The sequence below is a fragment of the Geospiza fortis genome, unplaced genomic scaffold, assembly GCF_000277835.1.
Source record: "Geospiza fortis unplaced genomic scaffold, GeoFor_1.0 scaffold317, whole genome shotgun sequence".
NCBI lineage: Eukaryota > Metazoa > Chordata > Aves > Passeriformes > Thraupidae > Geospiza > Geospiza fortis.
The window spans coordinates 1,080,368-1,101,821 of NW_005054398.1; the positions used below are offsets into that span (position 1 = coordinate 1,080,368).

A 21,454-nucleotide genomic window follows, 5' to 3' on the forward strand; every position below is an offset into this window, starting at 1 on the left:
ATTTCTGATGTTTATAAAACATCAAAGGACCAACAAACATCTATCATTCCTTGTTACTGACATATGTGCTCTGTCGATGCACAGAATGACTTGAACAGAGATTTAACAGGAGTTAACAGTATCTACATTAATTACATTTGATTACTTGACAATTTTAAACATCAAATACCAGTCATTTACAAAAGCATTGCAATCCTGCTTGCCAGATGGGAAGCCAGAGTGTTTAAGGGTGAGGCTTTAAAAAGCACATAAAAACTCTACTGTAAAAACTCTCCTCAAAGTCAATGTCAGCAACTGCACACCAACCCCAAAGTAGCACTGTCATCCCCAGCTCTGCCTTTCCCAGTGAAAAGCAAGTGCCTAAGTCAACCACCTGGGAAAGGAAACCTTAAATTATTGTGATCAGTGGCTACAGCATTGCTTATCAAGTGGCTAAGATACCTTCCATATGTCTTGTTGCAGAAGTCTGCTACTCTCACAGCTTTCCAATGTTCCAAGCTCAAAATGGTTTTTATGCTCCATAATACACTATTCTTGTCACAACTTCTTTGGAGGTCTCAGCCACCTCATCCTGTATGTCACTTAGCTTCTATAAGCTGACAGGAATGCAAAAGACATAAAACTCTCTTAATTTCATATTCTAACATCACCACTATATTCTTGGAATTAGTACTCACTAGCACAAGGCACCTTCATCACTCACACAAATCTTTTAGTGTTTACAAGTTTCAATACAGAAGTCATTTTCTCTATGATCCACTCTTCCAACATTTACTGTAACTTTATGAATGAAATGTGAGGCTATATTGTGCTTTCCCCTCCCCATTTTAGTCCAGAGTGAATGCTAAAAATGGAGTTTATAATTGTCTTAATTATAAGAGGTTTTTCCCAAGCCCTTATCACCTGTAACAGAGTAGGTCTGGTGGAACAGCTGAATAATAAATTATGCAGGCAATCACTTATGCTATGATCTCCACCTGGATGCTTAAAGAGAAGCATATTTTCTCAAGAAAAGCTGGTAATAAAAGCATTCACCTGTGTTGCAAGGACAATGCCATTCTTCTGTCCTGTATTGCTTTGTATCTCACAAACTGAATCTATTTCAGGTTCCACTGAAAATGCACAATAAGTCTCTTAACTGAACTGCTAGAAGTTCAGATCCACGCTGTGCTCTCCCACCATTTTCTTTGTATATTTATAAACATGAAATGTGAAGAGGTCTTTGTTCCCAAATCTCCTCAGAAAGCCAGTGGATAGCTGCCCTGCTCCCAAGTGCACAGGTATGCTCACACCTTGGACAGACTCCATCCTGCAAAGCTTTTACATCAATTTATCTTCACTAGCTACACTGGTGACTGCATCCTAAATCATGGCCTGTTTACTGCCCACTGGCATCTGTTTGACTAATGTCATTGCAAGGACTGGGAGCTTTAAGTGCCTGCTTGTTGCTCACCTGGCAGGGGCCTTTGAAAATGCCGCACTTGAGTATCTGCTGCTGCACTGATCAATAGCCTGCCTGCCAACAGCCCCCTGCTAGAATTTCCCACTCCTTCCCTTGCTTCCTGCCTCTGGTTTTGGGGCATTTTGTTGAGTCCACTCTGCCAGTGGGAGCATTATTGATGTGCCCCAGAAGTGGTCACAGAGCTCAGTACTGTATTTGTGGGTGCCCTGACAAAGGAGGGAATGATCAATCTGACTCCATGCTCTCAGAAGGCCAATTGATTATTTTATGATACTATATTATAATAAAGAATACTATACTAAACTATACTAAAGAATACAGAAAGGATACTTACAGAAGGCTAAAAAGATAATAATGAAAACTCGTGACTCTTTCCAGAACCTCGACACAGCTTGGCACTGATTGGCCAGTAAGTCAAAATAATTCACAAAAAATCCATGAAGCAATCATCTGTTGGTAAACAGAAAACCCATGAAGCAATCATCTGTTGGTAAACAATCTCCAAACACATTTCAGAGCAGCAAAAGACAGGAGAAGCAAATGAGATAATAATTGGGTTTTTTTTTGCTCTGAGGCTTCTCAGCTTCCCAGGAGAAGAATCCTGGGCAAAGGGATTTTTCCAGAAAATGTGACTGTGACACCTCAGCACACAGAAAAGAACAGAACCAATGAAGCCTCTGAACCTTGCATCAGACAACACTGGAACACCTCAAAACCAGACTATTTCAGCTTCCAGATGAAATTTTTTATTTCTTTTCTGGTACTCAATTCTTCACTGTCAACAAAAATGGAAACACTGTAAAAAGAAGTCACTTTTCAATAAAAACTTCATTCAAATGAAAGTCCCCATTTCAGCATGCAAGAGTTAAAAACATGTACTAATTCTTTAGCATTTCTAACTTTTACAATGAAACAGCAACATAAGTGCTAGAGGTAGAACATGTAACACACCTACAGAACAAGCCTGAAGAATTCCTCCATTGACTTTAATCTATAACAAAAACAAAGTGTTACCTCTATCTAAAGCAAAGTTTTAAAAAACATCTCACAAGTCAAATATAAATGTCTCTGCCATCTAGGTTATATTAAGGTTTTAAACTTTGTGAGTACAGATCACAGAGAGCAAGTACTGGAGTCAGAACATGAATCTCAAGTCTCTTGGCCTATTCAGGTTTCTCCACTTTTCATTCTCCATTTTTCCTTTGTTCTAAGCTCCCAAATCCTGCAAATGTCTCTAGATTAGTCAGGAATGAGCCACAGAAGTTATTAGAAAGAAATGAGAGGCCACCCAGAATTTGTTACTCAGGTTATTTCAAGTGTGTCAGTGCTACCCCAGCTGGCTCAATTTGTCTTTGCGCCAATGGAAGGCTTAATTTTTCCCCAAAAAAGGGCAGATATTAACACAGACACAATGTCCAGCAGAAATCCATTAATAAAAAGGCCAAACTGGGAACTAAAATACAATCTTTGCTACTTGCTGGCTAAGCTGGATACATTAGCTGGACCACAAAACCCCAAGGTATTTTCTCCTCCTGGCTAGGATGAGAGCAGCTGGGCAGAGTCTACAAAAGGAGTAGGGCAGCAATCTCATTCCAAGTGCCTCATTCCCTTTTTCCTGCTTTCTCCTCAGTTCTCAGCCCTGGCCTGCAAGCTCTAAATGCTCCAAGGTTAGGAAATTGTGAGTGATGGCAGGAGGATCTGAGCAGCCCTCAGAACCCAGCACAGAGAGCACTCTTTGCCTGATAATATCAGAAATAACCTGGTTTAGAATGTGCAACTCCCCTACAATCAAGACTGTCTTTTCTCCCATATGCTGTTCCAGGAATATTTTCTCTCACTAAATATTTTTTTTGCCTGTAAAAAATTCAGCCAAATTATGAAACATTTAGGTAGCCTTACTTTGCAAAGAATTGGGAAGAGATCTTCAGAAAGAAGGGACTGGAAAGGATTCTAAAACCAGACAAAGAAAGAGACTTGCAACAAACAATACAGACACAAAAAGGGCAAATGAGCTTATGCATCTCAAGTTCTTGCATGCTGCAAAGGAACATCCATGACACTGAGCCCTGGAAGCTCAGGGGTGTGAGAATGGCTCCTACAACTGAACCACACAAGCTGAGTGAGGACTCTTTATCAGCAGCTTGTTGTGGCAGTCTCTAAAGAAAGAAGCAGAAGTCATGACCAAAATATAGAATAATATTTCTAATTTTTAATTTTTGTTTTGTTTGCATTACTCTTAGATTTTTAATACTATTTGAAACATGTGCAGTATCTACTAAAAAGTACTAAGAAAAATTAGATTTTTATTAACTTTAGCTAAACAGCACAAAGTGCACAACCCTGTTAAAGAGTCCTCTGATGGCTTCTTGGGCTGCCTTAGGTCTCTCTGAATTTATCAGATGCAGAGAGGGAAAATAGGACATTGCCTGTTACACAGTCACCTACAGATCAATAATGCCATTAACAGATTGAACACATAAGTAAAAACCACACAGAAAAGCTTGTACACTAAAACATTCCCCACCAAAGAAATCTGCACCCATGGAAATCTGCACCAACTCAGATTATTTATTACACTGTGTACAAATAAGATATAACATGTGAATGAGCTTTGTAGTGTTTTTTCAACACTTGTAAAACTCCAGATTTGGATCTACAGCTTGAAAAGCTCCTGACAGGCTCTGATTTACTGCTCCATGCTCTGCATTGACCACATCAAGCAGGTGATTTTAAAACCCAGGCAGGAGGAGGGGGCAGGAAAGATGCAAGACAACAGCAGTAAAATGCAAAGGTCCATTCCCCCACCTTGTGGGTATCTGCTGGAACAACAATTTACAGCAGCATCCCTTCATTTGCAACCCTGCCACACTCATCTGTGCCACTCCACACAGATTTCTGCTGTGCTACAATGAGTGTGCAACTGTAAAATATCTTTATGATCAAATCCAAGTTGTTTTAAATAACATGCTGTTTTATTTTTTAAATTTCACAGCAGCTCAGAGAATGATGTTTCTCAGCATCAGTTACTCAAGGTTAGTGCACCCTGTTAAAGTGTGGAGAAGGTCCTAAAGAGTTAGCTGTTCAACTGTTCAAAGTTTCTCATTATACTAAACCTGCTTTTTATTTTTATTTTATTATATCCCTTTGTGCTGCTTTTACTGACAATTAACCTGCAACAATTCTATGGGATCAGTTGCAGAAATCTTTTTGGTTCCTTATGAGCACCTTAGTGTAATGTCATAGATCTTGAGAAGTCAACAGCAAATTTCTTTCCAGCAGGGAAAGGGAAAGCACAGCCAGAGGTGAAGATGACAAACACAAGAGGAAGCTTTATAAGCACAACCCAGCCCTCATACATCAACTAAACCAAGGGCAGATTCAGGGCCACATTTATCAGTGCAGAGACCAGACCTGTACAGCTCAGTGATTTAGCTATAAAGCCTTTATTCTATGTGAGAGGAATGCATGTCACACCTGGTGGGGAGATGGTTCAAATCCCTGGAAACTCACTCCATTATTTAGTGCACAAACTGCTTCCCTACTTTTCAAGCCTTTTGTTTTGGACAAGTGTTTTGCAGACTTGGACATCTTTACTGTGCCTCTGATAAACAGCAGAGTGTAAAAACAATGTGGACACACACAAGACCAGCACTAGAATTTGAGTGTTGTCATTTTAGCAATAAAGTGCATTTTCAGTGCTCTATCTGCTGACTCCAGTAAAGTACCTGGGAATGGCTCTACCTCTCTGAATGAAATCCAATCCAATTCTTTTCCTTGTTAGATCTAACAAAGTTACTGTTTTCAATACTGCTGTTGGTCTTCCCAACTAGCTATTTTCCCAATTAAAAGGAATTTGTGTCAGGATACCAAATCAGCTTTTTAATAATTTGGTTTTACCTCAGAAGGCCCCAGCCATTTCATGGATTTATCATTATCCTGCTTCCACCTTCCTCCACTCCCCACCTACCATGTCAGTATTATGGGATTCCTCCCACCCCCCTTGTTCCCCTGGCCTCTATGCCATCTAAAGATCAGGAAAAACAATTAACCATCTCATTTTATAATAAATAATACAAAATGTTGTCAACCTAGAGGTTTACTTGTTGACTTACAGGAAGGGTGAAGCTACAGTGAACTGAATCAAGTTTTAAACCCACATGTTCCTTTCAACAGGTCATTTCTTTTCCTTTTAGGAGTTACTTCTGCTTTTATGTTTCAGCTTTTCTCCCTCAGACAACTGAGGTAACCAGAGTAAGCTACCACCTCAGTTGATGATAAATATCTAGAAAAATCCAAAACAGAAGAAAATTGCAGGACAGAGATAATAAATATTAAGATCTGGAGATCTGTGTATTTGCCTCATGTTACTTAGTGATTGTGCAAATAAGATCCATAATCCAGGGGGTGGAATTGCACTAGGATCATTAGTAAACTAAACAAATATTCACATACCTGGAACAAATTTTAATTAGACATCTATTTCTGAAACAACTTTCCCCCCCACTCTGATCTGTCCTTCTCCTGCTGTGAGGCATCACAGGTTTACTGGGAACTGCCCCTTCCCTCCAAAGAATACCTTTGTCCAGGAAATCTTAATACACAAGCTTAACAGCTTCTAAACAAAGCTGAATAAAAAAGCTTTGATTTTTCCAATGAAATTCAAGCTGTATGTGTTGATTCTCAAATCCCTCCACTTGTTTCATATGATAAAACTTCTCTGGTCAGTCCACTGGGGCATCTATTCCAAATCAAGTCTTCATACTCAGGTTTGATGAAATATGACTTTATAAACTGTTGAAAGAATTATTTTTTCAAACAGATGTTAGCTAGTTTCAAAAGGTTTCACAAGCCAGTTTACACTTTTAAAACTAAATCTTTTAAGTTTTATTTTTAAATCTTCTGAGTGACCCAAGGTACCCTTATATAAATAATCTTTGTTGCCAAGCACAGCCCAAGATTAGGATACACCTACTGTAATCTCTGTGTTGTTACACTACAACAAAAGCTTATTTATTGCCAGCTATGAAATAAGAACATTGGTACTTGATTGTTAAGGTGAATTACTTATCCCCTTCCTTCAACTTTACAATTTATCCCCTTCAAAACTATTTCTTCTCTTACTAGTAAACTACTCCCTATTCTGTGCCTATAAAAAAACCAAACAATCTTCCAGGCTCTGCAAACTTTGAGAAAACGGTTAAATGTGATGGTGAGAGGTATGAGTTCTTTTGATGCATATACTTTATCACTGGAAACACAAATGGGTAATTTTAGGTAATTTTCCAAATTCTCCTGGGTAATTTTCTTTGGTGTTGGGGGGAGAGGGAGTATTTTAGATTTCCTGTAGTGACAGAATCCCAGATCAGCAGGGCTTTGAAGGCATCTCCTGAGACTGCACAGTCCAGACACAGAGAGTGCTGCCCAGGACCACGTGGACTCAGGCTGCAAACATCTGCAAAGATATCCCACAGTCTGAGGGGTTTTGAGAATGGTGTGATGCTATTTGCTTCTTTAAAATTCCACATAAGTACTTGTAAGTGGTTGGTTTATTGTTAATTCTCTAGAATTACAATACAGAATTGTAGAGAATACAATACAGAAATGTAGAGAATGAGTGGCAGTACTCAATGACCATAGGGTCACTTTGAGAGGAAAAAGTCTGAATACAATACAGAAATGTAGAGAATTACTGGCAGTACTCAATGAATATAGGGTCACTTTGAGAGGAAAAAGTCTAAATAAAATCCATTAAAAATTATCACTGAAAGAGAGCCTAAAATCCCCTTGAACAGCTAACAGCAAAATGGACCAAACTCATGTAAGAAATTTGTAAAGAAGCTGACTGCATTTTTAAAATACAACATTTCAGCAGGTGAATATTTACTTGTCTCCAGATTGGGCAGAAACTCAAGGAAAATTACCAAAGTAAAATGCTCCTTAAAGCTCATGGTTAAGTGGCATTGGTAGCACTATTCTGGGAAGAAGCACACACAGCCATTATCTACTCCTAAAGTTCTCACATCATTCTCTCTTTTTGTAAAGAATTAAGTAGCTCTAAAAATGTAAGCACAAGCATATTAATGTGTTTTCCAATGAAACAGCTTGACTGTATTATCATTTTTCTGCTACTGTCTTTTTAAAATGGTTACTGGGTCACAGACCTACACTGAGGAAGGCTGTACTGCTCCTTACCTGACAACTGAGGGGACAGGGCACAGGGGACAACTGAGCATGCCAGGGCACAGAGGGCTTGGCACAAAGGACTGAGCAGGTTTCACAAGGGTTTCAGGAGGCTACAGCTGGAGCAACAGACTGAGAAACAGTCACAAGGACTCAACATTCACCCACACCTCGTGAAAAAAACCACTTTTGAAGAGTTGGAGAAACCTACGATGAGTCAGAAAGCAAGGGAGTAACAGAAACAAAGCAAGGACCCAGGCCTGACCTAAATGCTTGGAGTTGTAATTCACACTAATTTTACTGTCTTAATATTCATTTTAAAATTGCCTTTGAGACAGCAAAAAGTTTCTGGGCACTCACTGGCAGGAATAGGTAGGAAGATGTCAACAGCTTGGCAACCTGGTGTGCTCAGTAATACTGAAAAACTCCACAGCTTCACAGAGGCATAAAATCTTTAAGGTATGGAAAAACATTCTGTTGCCAGATACTTAAAAAATAAAGCACAAACTGAACAACAACAACAAAACAAACCAAAAAAACTCCCCATAACAACACCAAAATCTTTGAAAACTCTTTTCACTTGCACCACAGCACCTGGTTAAAAACCTCCCCACAACAACACCAAAATCTTTGAAAACACTTTTCACTTGCACCACAGCACCTGGTTGAAATTCATCACTCAAGACTGTCTGAAACATATTGTTACCTCTTACCTCAATAGATCATACAAAAATAATTTAATTCTGCACTTGTTCTTCTGCTGGGCACACATAAGAGATTAGACAAGAGCCTCTCCTTGTCCCTTAACTTCCTCAGCCAGCACTTCAAGAACATGCACCAGCTTAAGGAAAAGAACTGGCAGGGAACAGGAAAAGAAAGTTCCCAAAGTCAGAGAGCAAAGCTCAGGTAGAGTGAACAGCAGCTGCAGAGGATACAGTTATGCCAAAGGCCACTTTAAAAACAAAGCACAGCCAGAAGGAGACATGGTAAAGTGGAATGGAACACTAGAGGCAAGCCCAGGACAAGCACTGGAAATCTATTCCTCCCAAATATCCATCTTCATTTAAGCAAGAAATGGAATTCCTCTCTCATCTCCTCTTGGTCCAAGTGGTAAAGAAGGTCATTCATCACTCCAGCTGGAGGTCATCTACCAGCTCAAATTCAGCTAGCAACCCACACTGCAAAGATGTGCAGTTCGAAACAAAACCTACTGCTCCTTCAGACTATTTTAAATAGAATTTTCTTCATTGAACCTAATTGCATACAAAGCGAGCAAATGAAATATCTCCTGTTTACAGTTCAAGCCAGAAAGTTTATCAAAACCACAAGGAAGTATATAAGGGAATCAAGGAGAAGACTGGAGTCAGAAAGGTGTCTTCAGAACTGTTTTAAGCTCCAATTCACCTAAAAGCAGGCACATGGTGCTGTCTGAGCATGCACCAAGTAGACTGAAGTGACACCTATTTTCAAGTATGCATTAAGAGGCAGTACTCACACACCTGTCCCTAAATGTCAGAACACAAGATGCAGCAACTGCTGAGCTGTAGAAAGCTCTTTTGCAGTGCCTTTGTACTCTGATGGTTTTCTTACTGTGTCAATGACACGAGGCACACTAATGCACATGAGAAGAAACAGAACTTTAAATCATAGCACAAATACTTGCATATAAAAATTTATTGTGTTTTTTTTAAAAATATGAACATGATATACATACAAGCTGGACAGCTATTTTATTTATTGTTGAGCAGAGCTTTCTAGAAAACAGGTGATAGCAAGAATTAAAGCTGTACCACATTTTTTCCCTTGTAGCAAAGTGGATTAATAGCCATGTGCATACAACAACAATCAAATCATGTGTGCAATGCTCTCTACAAGTTCTGTGTTTGGCAGCATACAAATATCTTAAACTTTCTAACTGTGGTGAGCTCATAGGTACAGGTAAAGAGTGCATTTATACAATGCACCAACCCTTAAGTGTAGAGTTTAAAATTCCAGGCCTGGTGCACTGTATGGATCTGTAGAAAAATACTGTCATTTTAGTTCATCAAGTTTGTATCTACAGGTGTTATCTAGCACAAAAGAGAAGTAAGAAATAGAAAATATTGTTTCCAAGAAAAGGAAACTGGGAAGGTCAAATTTTCACAAGTTTTTGCAAGGACACTGATTTTCTGATCTGAGAGCCAAAGGCTGACAGCAACAGCTCCCAGTCCACTGATCACTGAACTCAAATCTGAAATCTGTTTGCTCCTCTAGTCCTGACTCAGTTACCTATGGATGGGCCTCCTGCTAAGAATGGAACTTGTCTCAAGGAAGATCATGGGGTTATTCATGCCAGGCATACAATTGGTGTTTAACTGTTGTGTTAAACTGAATGCTGACAGCCTTCAGGAGGAGAAACTGCAACAAAAACATTGCATCAGAGGTGAGTTTCAACTCAGTGAGATGGCATTCTTCCAGTGGAGTAACTGTACACCGAAATATGGAGAGCTCATTTCTTAGATTTGAGGTTTTGACATACAATGCTAAACCCAGTGTGCTGTTCCTCCTGGAGAATTCTTTAGGCTACAGTGACACAACCAAAACCATAAACAGGCACATGACAGGCGAATAATATTTTCCATTTTTAAAGTGCAGATTTTCATTTACAATGTGACAACATTTCAAAGTAAACATTTCCAGACAACAATAGCCTATTTCTTTCATATATAGAAATTATTACATTGCTTCAATGCAGTATTTTCTAATACTAAAATTCAGAGATGAAATTATATTAGCTAAATTGTGTAGAGTCATTTAAGGAGAATTGTCTACAATAGAGTTCTTAATTTGTTTCAATCACTAACAGAAGTGCTTCATCTGAAAAAACACCACAACCACTACCACTGGTCTGTAAACCATAACCTTAGAGTGCAAATAAGATAACCACGTCATTTTAGAATCTCTGACAGTAAAAGGGCAGAAAATAAAATTTCAGAGCAGGAAAACATTTTATCAAAAAATGCAATTTTTAAACTGAAATGCATGTTTTAGAAACCCATTCCTTCCAAATTATGCATAACTTCTAAAACTGAAGTGTTAACGGCTGCTAACTTTGAAAGAAGACCTCAGATATTTTATTTTTACTTTTTGCCCAATGTTTCCATGTTGCTCCTAATCAATTTTAGGGAGAAAACTGCATACCAAGTGTCAAACCCAATAAATCCTGGCTATCAAGACAGCATTTAAGGTTTCCTCCACTGCAAGGATGCTCTCTTTACCAGCTTCTCCTGTTTTCGTGTTGCCAGGGCTTCCTGAATGGCACCACAAACCCTCTGCAAAACAACACAGTGAGAGCAAACAACAATGAAAGCAGGTAGCATTTTTCTTCTATAAGATGCTACTAAAACCTAATTCAACAAAGATGCAAACCCACACACACATAGGCTGGTCTAATTTAGGTACTTAGCTCCTGATTCATATGCACAATATTCAAGTGACAAACAGAAATCCACAAAAAGTAAATGGGCAGTGTTGCAGGTGAGAGCAGAAAAATAAACTTTTAATGTATAGATACCAGCATAAACATTAGCAAAGCAAAATGCAGTTAGGAAATAATCCCAAAAAAGGTAATTAAACACAAGGAAGTCTCCTTCCAGTATGACCTGTGTATTCTGTGCTCCAGCTTTGGCCATGCCACTAAGACACAGAGAAACTAAAAGGATTTCAATTCTTTAATGCCAAGTGTGATTTGGATGACATGCTGGAAGAGAAAGCTGAAGGAACATTTTTCGACAAGACACAGTGTAGAACTAAGATAGACTCTTCCAGTATATAAAGTGCCTCAAAATTATAGCAATTTTTTTCCTTCCCAGTCTAACCCATTATTTTAGGAGGCTCAATCAATTTAATAGCAGCAATTTGGCCCTGGTTCTGATTCCATCTGCTGACTTGCCATTTACTGCAGCTACAATTTCAAGCATGCTCCAAGATACTGTGGGCCTAATTGATTTCACATTTGGTATCAGAACTCCTCCTCTCTCATCACCTGGTACAACACCACAGTCACACACACGGCTTCCTAGGTAAATTTTTCTATTCTTGAAGTACCCTGGAATTTCCCCAAATTGATGGATCACCTTAGGTAAGTTAACTACAAGACCCAACCATCCACAGAACAAAGGCTCCCTGGCACTAACAGGAACAAACATTTAGAGATAAATGGTAGGAAAAACATGTGTGGAGACAGAGGAGGGAGAAATCTAAATAAGTCTGTGCATACAAGGTCCACTCGTACTGGCTTAGGTGATCTTGAAATAATGAGGAGGTATGTGGAATCCTACAGACTATAGGGAATTTAATACAACCTAGTACTTCAGATATTGGAATTATTTTCCTTTAATGAGCTTTAACATACAAACCCTAAGACTATGTAGCTTCAACATTAAATTATTTATTGCATAAAATGTCTTGAATGCTTTGGACTATCTGGTCTCATCATACTCTTGGAAAAACACACATTTTTCAACACAAAATTATGGTAAATGGTCTTCAGGCACAGCAGTCTATTCTCTAACAAGTCTCTGGACATTACCATCTTTTTACATGCTGAGTTTCAACAACAGTTAACAATATAATAAGAAAAGAAGATTAAATTAAAAAAAAAAAAGAATATACCCTTGCTGTAGCTTCATCCCAAAGCTGAACAGTCTTTACACATTCATGACCTGTACTGTCCTTTCTTTGGAACATCTTTTGTTCCTCCTGCAGAGGGGAACAAAAATGTGCTTCAGATGACTCACAAAACAAGAGTGCAGAATCTCACACATAAATGGCTTGAATGCCAACTTCAGGTGAGATTTCAACATGGTCTCTGTCCAACCCAGCTGTAATACTTTCAAGAAACTTTCAGTAAATCCTGTCACACAGTCTCTTAGTTAGCAGTTAGAACCATAAATAAGCTAAAAGCATGTATGGACCTTCAGTGAATATTAAATAGAAGAAAATTTACATGCTATTCTTACCCAAACCGTAATTTTTAAAATATTTGCTTCATAGGAGGGATAACGTGTGAATTCTTCAAATAAGTAATCCCACTCTGTTGTTAAATGGCCTAAGATTTCCACTTCTTTCACATATATCACTCTCCTGTTCAAGAAAAAAAAAAGTTCACACTCAATTCCTCTCTGGGACTAGAACTTTGCTAGAAAAAATAAACAAAATGAAAGCATTTGTTTAAGAAGGCATTTTCTGTGCAGATTACAAGCACCCACTCAGCCACAGTGCACCCATATCTCCTTAATGCATTTCGAGACAATCACTTGGTCTTTAAGAGCCACAGATGATCCAAGACATCACACACCATGAGCAGGCCAAGGACTGGGCTAAGGAGAGAATTGCACCTTTAGCTAAGGCTGCAAACAACTAAATTGCCCAATTATCATTCATGGCCTTGAAATCTTGTCCATCTGCAGCCTGAATTCTGAGCTGGGCTGGTCATTATCAAAAAAACCACACTGGGAAACCTCCATGGTCTTATTATGGATGAGCCTCTCTCATACATTCAGGCAAGGTGCAAACTGGTGACCTGTGGGATGTGGAGATCATAATCCTTTTCATTATCTAAGCATATTTAGAAAGCTTTGAGTCCTCAAACTCAGGACTGCCAACTTGTCAGATGAGTTAAATAATAATTTGCATACTGGTACAAAGACCTAAGACTTCATTTAGAATATTCTTTAATTAACAATATGATAAACATGTATTATCAAACTGTTAGTTTGACTGCAAACACTTATAACAAGCTAATTTGAAAAATCAAAAATGAAGAGGGAAAAAAAGACTATTACCCCCCACTATGATGAAAGGATCACTGATCTCAGAGTAAACCATCTTCCCAAATTAGTATCCAACTCTGACATCACAACTACATCACATTTTCCATTAAGGTACAAAATAAAATAGTAAAAAAACAAAAGAAGAAAATAGAGAAGGAAAATAGATAGGCAGAGAAGAGCAATCAATTTAGACTTAGCCAGATGTCTAATCCCCAAGCTGAAATCATGTCAAGCCCTTAGAAAGCATTCAAAATTCAATACCTGTTGGTAACAAGAAGATTTGCTCTTCTGCCTCTTGGAATTGCACAGTGGTATCGATAAACCTCTTTTTCCAACTTCCTGATGTGCAACTTCTGAAACAGAAACAGAAAATAATTCTGGGGCTGAACAGAAACAAACAAAAAACCCAGACCAAAACAAAAAAAAAAATAAAAAAAACCCAAAACACAAACCACTAAACACCAAAAACCACAAATTGGTGTCTTGAATTGAAAAGCCTTCTGAAAAGTTACCTCATGGTTAGTTCTTTAAAGAGAGGTTCTCACAGTGCTCTCAGTCCTGAAGCTGAGTCACTGAGAAGTCTGATCCATTCCACTCAAAGGTAGAACACTGACACTGCTGTATCAGACTATTTCTTCAGCTTTGATTTCCTTTCTGTGCTAGTAATGTTTAATAATGTTCATTCTGCTACAGCCCATGCTGCAGGCTTCATTCAAGAGTGAAACCCTGCAAAGGTCATGCATTTTTATAAGGCACATGACTCAGACCCTCAGAAACAAACTCCCAAGATACAAATGCTCAATGCACCTCAAAAACAGGTTTCTGAACTGAGCAGATATGACCATTGAATACCCAAAATACAAAGGTGTGTGAAAGTGCAGATTAAATCACTCATCACGTTTTAAATAGACACCCACAACTCAAGTGACAACCTGCAAACACAGAAGAAGTTTTGAGATAAAGTACTGAAGTGCTCTTTGGATTTTTTTTTGGTAATTACTCATTGAGGTTTTTTTTCAGATTTCCCATTCTGTACATACTCTTTGACTAAAGTAAAATGTTTCCTAGAGCATGTCACCAGGATTACAATATTCCATCAACAACACAGACAGCACAGAACACAGGCTCACAGTCACCCCCACACCAAGCTCTCAATAACACTGGATTAAAGACAGCAAGACTCACAGAGTGATACCTGAACATGTTTGTGGGAAAGGAATACACATCAAAACATCATGCAGAAAAAGATAAAACTATGAAATTAATAACATGCTACCAGTGGGAACCTAGCCTCAAAGTGGGTATGAGAATAAATCTGTATCAACTACTGGTTTTCCTAACATGCAATAAGTATTTTTCCTAAAAACACTTATAAATAGTGTTTAATTAGAAAAAAATGGCAAGACAATTACATAAGTATAAAGTCAATATATATTGACTTTAGTCAATACCTTTCAAGGTATTGACTAAATTCAATAGTACCCTCCAGGTCAATACAGGCACCTTATTTATGATATAATCTGTTTTAAGGGAAAATGGGCAGCTCCTGTGTAGAAACATGGGGAAACATAAGGAAGAACGCCTGGATGCAGAATGCAAATACTTCAGATCAACTTTTAGCAAATGGGTGCCCCAAAATTGGTTTGATGTTCTTCAGAGCAAAGTAGGATGACTTTCAGTTCATTTTACAGCTGTTACTGTGGAATTCAGCCTCTACAACAGCAAATTCCTCAAGGTCTCATTCCTCAAGTTTCTGACAAACTAGTAACAATAACCTAAAGAGGGAAGACTAAGAATGCAGTAGGTTTTTAGTTACTTCTTGTAAATGGCCATTTCTTTTTTATTTCCTTAGATGGACCCAAAAACCAATGAGATGACAATAGAGGCTGCACTTGACTCCACATTTGTCTGTCTGTGACTAACAGGTTTCATTCTATGCAGTTTCAGTAACCAAAATTGAAAGATCAGCTTACATAAGAATCAATTAAAAGAACGTTTGAATTTTTCTTATTTGCATTTTATTTTCATATATTCAAAAGTTCAACAAATATCTTAAAGCATCATCATACATCACAACTGACTCCAAAAATTCCTTTAATCTCAAAAGTGGATGAATATTCAAGAGCTGAAATCAACAGCATAGTGTTTTCCTAGACTTGATCACTAGTGATGTTGTGTTTTGAAACACATTTTAATCCAGCATTTTTCAGTAAGCAAAACCATATGGTCAACCAACATCTTCTATAAAAAATATCCCTTTCTGACCATCTTAAAAAGTTCTGAAACTGTACAACATACATGAAAGGAAAAAAGATGCCAGAAAAACTGCTTATCTCAAAGCCTCTTCAAAACATTAGAAGAAACATGGCAGCATATGACTAAAATGAAAATATGAACTCACATTTTATACCTGAACCTTAGCTGTTTCAAAAAGAAGTAAAAAATTGAAGAAATAGAAAACCCACCACTATGTGAGGACTGTAATTCAAAGGCTGCAATCCATATTCTGAATCCTTTTGTTGAATACGAAGAAATTAGACATGCCACATATTTAAACAGATTTATTCATAAGCATATTTCTCTATTCAAACTCAAAGCTTTGGAGAGAAAGCCTGTTTCTCATAACTTCAGAAACAATCCCAATAGTATTTTTAGATTTTACATGCAATATGTTACCAAAGCAAGAGCTCCCACTGAGGCCTGTGCCTAAAAGATGCAGTATTTGTGAGCTAGTCTCAATACACCTGATAGACGCCAGCACAATGGCGGTGGTGTTATGTAAAAGGGAGGTTGCACTTGATGTAAATTACTCCATGATCTGCACACTCTTAAAATTTAGACATCTTAATCAAAAGCTGTTATTTTTATGAGCATACTACAGCACTTTGAAGAAGTTAACTCATTCTTATTTTACATGGAAATGAAAGAACCAATGCAGATTTACACAGCAGAACAGTGAGTCAAGCAGAAATAGAATCTGCAGTTTCCAGCATAGTCTATGCTCTGCCACACAACACTGTCTCACCACCCTGCCTCAATTATTCATGAGGTGTTCTGCATTCTTTATAAAGCTCCATGCTTTAACTGGGATGTGAAACAAAGTAATGCCACAGGCATTGAATAATGCATGAGTGACATCATGGCAGCCCTGAGGAGCTGGGCCAGCACAGCCCTGCCAGCACAGGCACAGCCCCACCGCACCAAAGGCTCCCAGCACCTGCTCCTGCAAAACTCAGCTCCAACACTGCTCAGACCATGATTGGAACTCTTGAGAAGTGATTCCTTGGAAAACAATTCTGCTAGAGCTGCCCTATTTGCCCTTGTGTTCTGCTGTGCATTTCGGAGTAACAAAGCCGTGGTGTGCTGCCCGTGAGCCGAGGCACAGAATGCTCACATCACATCTCACTCCCAGCTTTGGGACTCACTGAGCACATCCCTACACAGCCCACAGACATCACAGCCAGCACTTCTGGGACCAGGAACTGCAGAAACAACTTTACACAACTCAACTCATCTACTTCACCCTCAGTTTGCACCAAAACCCTCACTTTCCTGTGGAATAAGCACCTTTTCTTTTAAAACCGACATTTTGCTCCTCTAAGACAAGCTCTAATACCTACATTTCACACAAAAGTAATTAAGTAAAACATATTTCCATCCAATCACTGGATGGTACTGAGGCATCTGATCCTTAAGGTAACCTTACAAGCTTTCCACCCTGTAAGTTTATATTTATTTTAAAGGGACATATGCATTGCATGTAGTTAAAGTAGATGAGAAGGTGTGAGTCCTGGCTGAACTACTTCTAATATAGGATCAAAACTGGATCCAAAAATAAGCAGCACTTGTAGCTATTGTGATTAAATTTGTAAATGCACATAGGACTGACTTTCTGACTCATTTTTTTCATTAAATATCCGATTTCATGTAAAGACACTGTCCTGTCTTGCTTTACATTGCTTGCTAACTTACATTAGAAAACAAAGCCTTCCCAACACTGACCTCTAGTACGAAAACCAAGAACAGTTAATTAAACCTCTCCTGTATTCCATTAAGTGACTTGTTGAAAGAAACCAACAGTACTTAGTGAACTGTACAGAAGATCTATTCCTGGTTTGTATCCCGTTCCAATCTACACCTCTTAAGAAAAATACAAATACCAGATGTGGAGGAACTGCATAATATCAAATTTTCTGTGTTGGCTGTGCCACTTTTTCCTTTTTGCCAGATATAAAAAACATAGGGAGAAAAAAAAAACCAAACCAAAACATTCAAGAAGAAAAAATTGGGCTGCTTAGGATATCACAACTTAATTTCATTTAATCCTCTGAAAAATTCACTAAATGTTCTTTTGAATAATTTTAAATTGACCATTACATTCTAAAAGGCATTACCAGCAAAAAATGCTTCTGTTGAACATATTTCCCATATAATAGGCAAAAAATTTGCTCTGACAACAGCTGAAGCTTAGCTTGCTAATTTCTAAGATGTATTAGTAATGAAGTTTATGGCATTGCTTAGTATAGAAATACATATATACTTATTTATATATGCGTGTGTGTGTAAATTCCTGTTAACAGCTGACAGTTTATACTTATTTCTTATGTTGAAGAGCAAAGCCCCTGAAGATTCTGTGAATAAAAGTCAGAGTCAACTAAGCTAGCTGTATGTTTAACTGAGCAAATTCATAAAGAACCAGCAGTAGTAACTTGATGGCAGAGTGGGTCAGCAGATGTGTAGCTTTCAGGGCTATAGCACAGCACAGAAACCACAAGTACAGGTTTTCTCAGCATTTCTATGAAAACTTGAAATTACAACCATTTTCCCAGAAGTTACTTTCATTCTCTATCACTATTTTAAATTTTACTCAAGATCTGCTCTGCCCCTCTGTCTACAGCTCCACCTCTGGAGAGCACCAATAAATAAATAAATAAATTCAGGATCTAACCTACCGTGATCCTTTTTTCCAAGTACCTTTTGTTGTTGCCATTCAAAAGGAGCTAAGCATCCTCAGAAAAATAAATATACAGGAAGCAAACCCTCCCTGTCTCTCCCATCTAATCTTACTGAAGATGGTTATTCAAGTTTGTTTGCTGAGCCTGGACAACATCAAACACCGTTTTATTCAACTGCTACACAGAAAAGACTGAGAAGGGGAGAGGACATGGTAAATGCAATCATGCCCTTGATCTAAATACTTAAGGCAGATGAAAAACTGTGAGAGAAACAGACAAGAAATATGGAAAATGTTTACTCCATTATTCCAGTTCTTGCTGCATGCCAGGAGAGAAGGAGAAAGAAAAGAAATGTTAGACATAGAACAGGGAATAAGGATTAAAAGACCATGTACAAGCAACTAGCAAATATCCAAGTTAATGTAGACAGTTATTTTACTCCAACTTTTTAGCAACAGAATAAGCATTTAAAGCTAAGTATTAAAAACACAAAGTCTAAAACACAAATTATCCAGATTCTGACTATCAAGAACTTGAAAACTCATGTTGTTCATCTTCCATATGTTAGGCACATCCACATGAGAAAGCAGACTAAATGTCCACACAGTGCCTGTAGCTATGACAGATTGCTATTATGAACAACATAAGGAAAAACCAAACAGCAGTATTATGAAAATTCATGCAGTTTTTTTAATCGCTGATACAACCAAACAATTCAAGGTCTGTTGCTTAGTCTGTAAACCAACCTTAGCTTTGTTATAAAGACAAAAATCTGGATCTATCAAAATGGGGGGTTTTCACAGATTTAAATCTTAATCCTTGTAATCTTTAATCGTACTACCTCCTTCCAGAGTATGAGAAATGAACATAAAATGGAGAAGACCACAGAACAGCAATGCTGCAGTTTCCATTTTGCATTCAGCTTACTCCAAGCACTGGGCCTTCCTGCTATCCAGGCTTGCTTTATGAAATAGTCTGGGACAAATTTTTAAACTTAATGACTGCTACAGATTGATTGCACCTAATCCTTTATGGAACCCTGTGTTTACAAGGCAAAACATACCTCAAATAAATCATAGCCCTCAGCTTCCACCCTGTTGTAGGGCCGGATGATGCCATCCTCACGGATGAGGCGTGGGGGACGGAGATTTGACACTTCTTCAGTTGATTCTGCCACCCTGCCACAGACAGTGCAACATGATTCTGGTAAGCTTAATACAAGCCTGAGTTTCACCAGTACATCTTTAGAAGTCAGCCTTTCACTTGCCACACATCCCACTTACACATCCTGGGTACTTTGCAGATGTAAAGACACACTGCTAATAATAAATCAAAAGCAGCACTAGTCAATTAAACAGCTACAGAATAAGCTAGAGAAGTTGATTCCCTAATGCAGATAACTTACAAAGGGTTCTCAAGTTTATTAACACAGTATCCAAAGGTACCATTAAAACACAAGAAGGCCCTGATGGGCACTGCTAACCAAATTTCAGACTAGGAAGTTTTACTCTGAAAATTTCAGTGGGCTGTTTTTCACAGTAAATTTAACAGACATTTCTCCTCAGTGGAAGGAGCAAAATGAAAAAATGGATTAGTTACTGTCTACCTGAACTAGCACAGTGATTAGTTACTGCCTACCTGAACTACCACAGAGCAGCATGTTCTCCAAAGCAGCAATTTCCTCATCATCATAAAATAGATTTGTTACAGGCTACTGGACATTCCTCAACCTCACATACCATCCTGATTTTTGTATTTAGCAAATAGTTGTGTGGCACTACTGGAGCACTTTACCACCTGGTATCCAACATAGGAGGAGAACTTCCTCTTGCACTGTACCTTTGAATTCCCTGGAAGGTGCTGCTTGCCATATCTACAATGCCTCCCGTCGGCCGGGCTACCACTCCTACAAGCCCCTTCCCAATGCCTTTAAAGAATCCAGCTGCACCTTCTTTTTTAGCCCCTTGAAAAGAATAAAAACAGAAAAATAAATGTTTTCATGACCTGCTTAATTACAGAATTAAAGCATTATTGCTACAGAGGAGCTGTTTTGTACTGGAAACAGCCCACAGCCAGTGACTGCACAGAGTCCTACTGTACAAAGACCCGTCTGTGGAAAGTCACCCACTGCCTCCTGGTCTGCTCAGACACATCACTGGTCACTGAACACCTCACCAGCCTCTGAAGGGCCCAACACTGAGATGCTACCAAGATTGTCCTTCTCACACTTTCAGTCTGGACAATAGGCCAACAAACTAGTTTTTTATAGGCCGACAGTAATAACAAAATGTTCTGAAGACACTAAGATGCACAAGTATGATAGAAGTTAACTATTTCTATCTCAAAATTACATAGTTCTGGTGATATATAGCTATGGGAGAACCAAAGGAGTGTTCAGAAAGCAGGTGTGGTCACCCACCCAAGAGACAAGGACTACATATCTAAGTACCACACAAAAGCTGTAAAATACCACACAGTTACAGCTGACTCCCAACATTTAAATCACTGCCACATGAAGATTAATAAGAGGCATTTTATCCTGGATGTTTTTGATCATCTATCATTTTCATGAAGTAACAGGAAGAAATACTGACTTCAGGCATAAAACCAAATTTGTTTTTTGAGATTTCTCTGACCTTTGGAGCCCCAAAAAACTTTTTCAGCTGGTGATTTTTACTTTATTATTTTTACTATCTTTATTCTGGCTTCAGACAATGAATTGGGTACTACAGCAGGCCTAACAAAATACACCACAGAGACAAGCCATTCTTAACCATATAAATGTTTAAAAGGTGGTAAAGCCAACAACAGATATAAAAACATTTGAGGAAATCATTGTGTAAATTCACATTAGAATAAGAAATATAAACATTTTGCTATGCCTTAGCATCACCATACTTGGTTGCTATTTTTTAACATTACAAAATAAATTGTCAAGTATTGAGAAACCACTTAAGCAGTGGAATGCAGCCTTTGTGCTTACCTTCTACTGGTTTAGTGATGATGCCTGTCACACCTCCAACAACACCCTAAAACAAAGATAA

General features: G+C 38.3%; 1 protein-coding gene across 2 annotated transcripts in view; it reads right to left on the reverse strand.

The window, feature by feature from the left end:
* Positions 1-9,298: 9,298 nt before the first annotated feature.
* Positions 9,299-21,454, reverse strand: part of VPS13C (vacuolar protein sorting 13 homolog C) — a 69,028-nt gene continuing 56,872 nt past the window's right edge. The window contains exons 74-80 of one of the 2 annotated variants that reach the window (XM_031061002.1): positions 21,394-21,439; positions 20,250-20,373; positions 19,474-19,588; positions 13,717-13,808; positions 12,643-12,766; positions 12,296-12,382; positions 9,299-10,953 (exon numbers count right to left, since the gene is read on the reverse strand). In XM_031061002.1, coding sequence (XP_030916862.1) covers positions 10,864-10,953; positions 12,296-12,382; positions 12,643-12,766; positions 13,717-13,808; positions 19,474-19,588; positions 20,250-20,373; positions 21,394-21,439 — 678 coding nt within the window. In that variant the 3' untranslated portion in view covers positions 9,299-10,863. Of the gene's footprint in view, positions 10,954-12,295; positions 12,383-12,642; positions 12,767-13,716; positions 13,809-15,450; positions 18,729-19,473; positions 19,589-20,249; positions 20,374-21,393; positions 21,440-21,454 lie in introns of those variants that run through there. The other variant, XM_031061003.1, reaches the window with a different exon arrangement.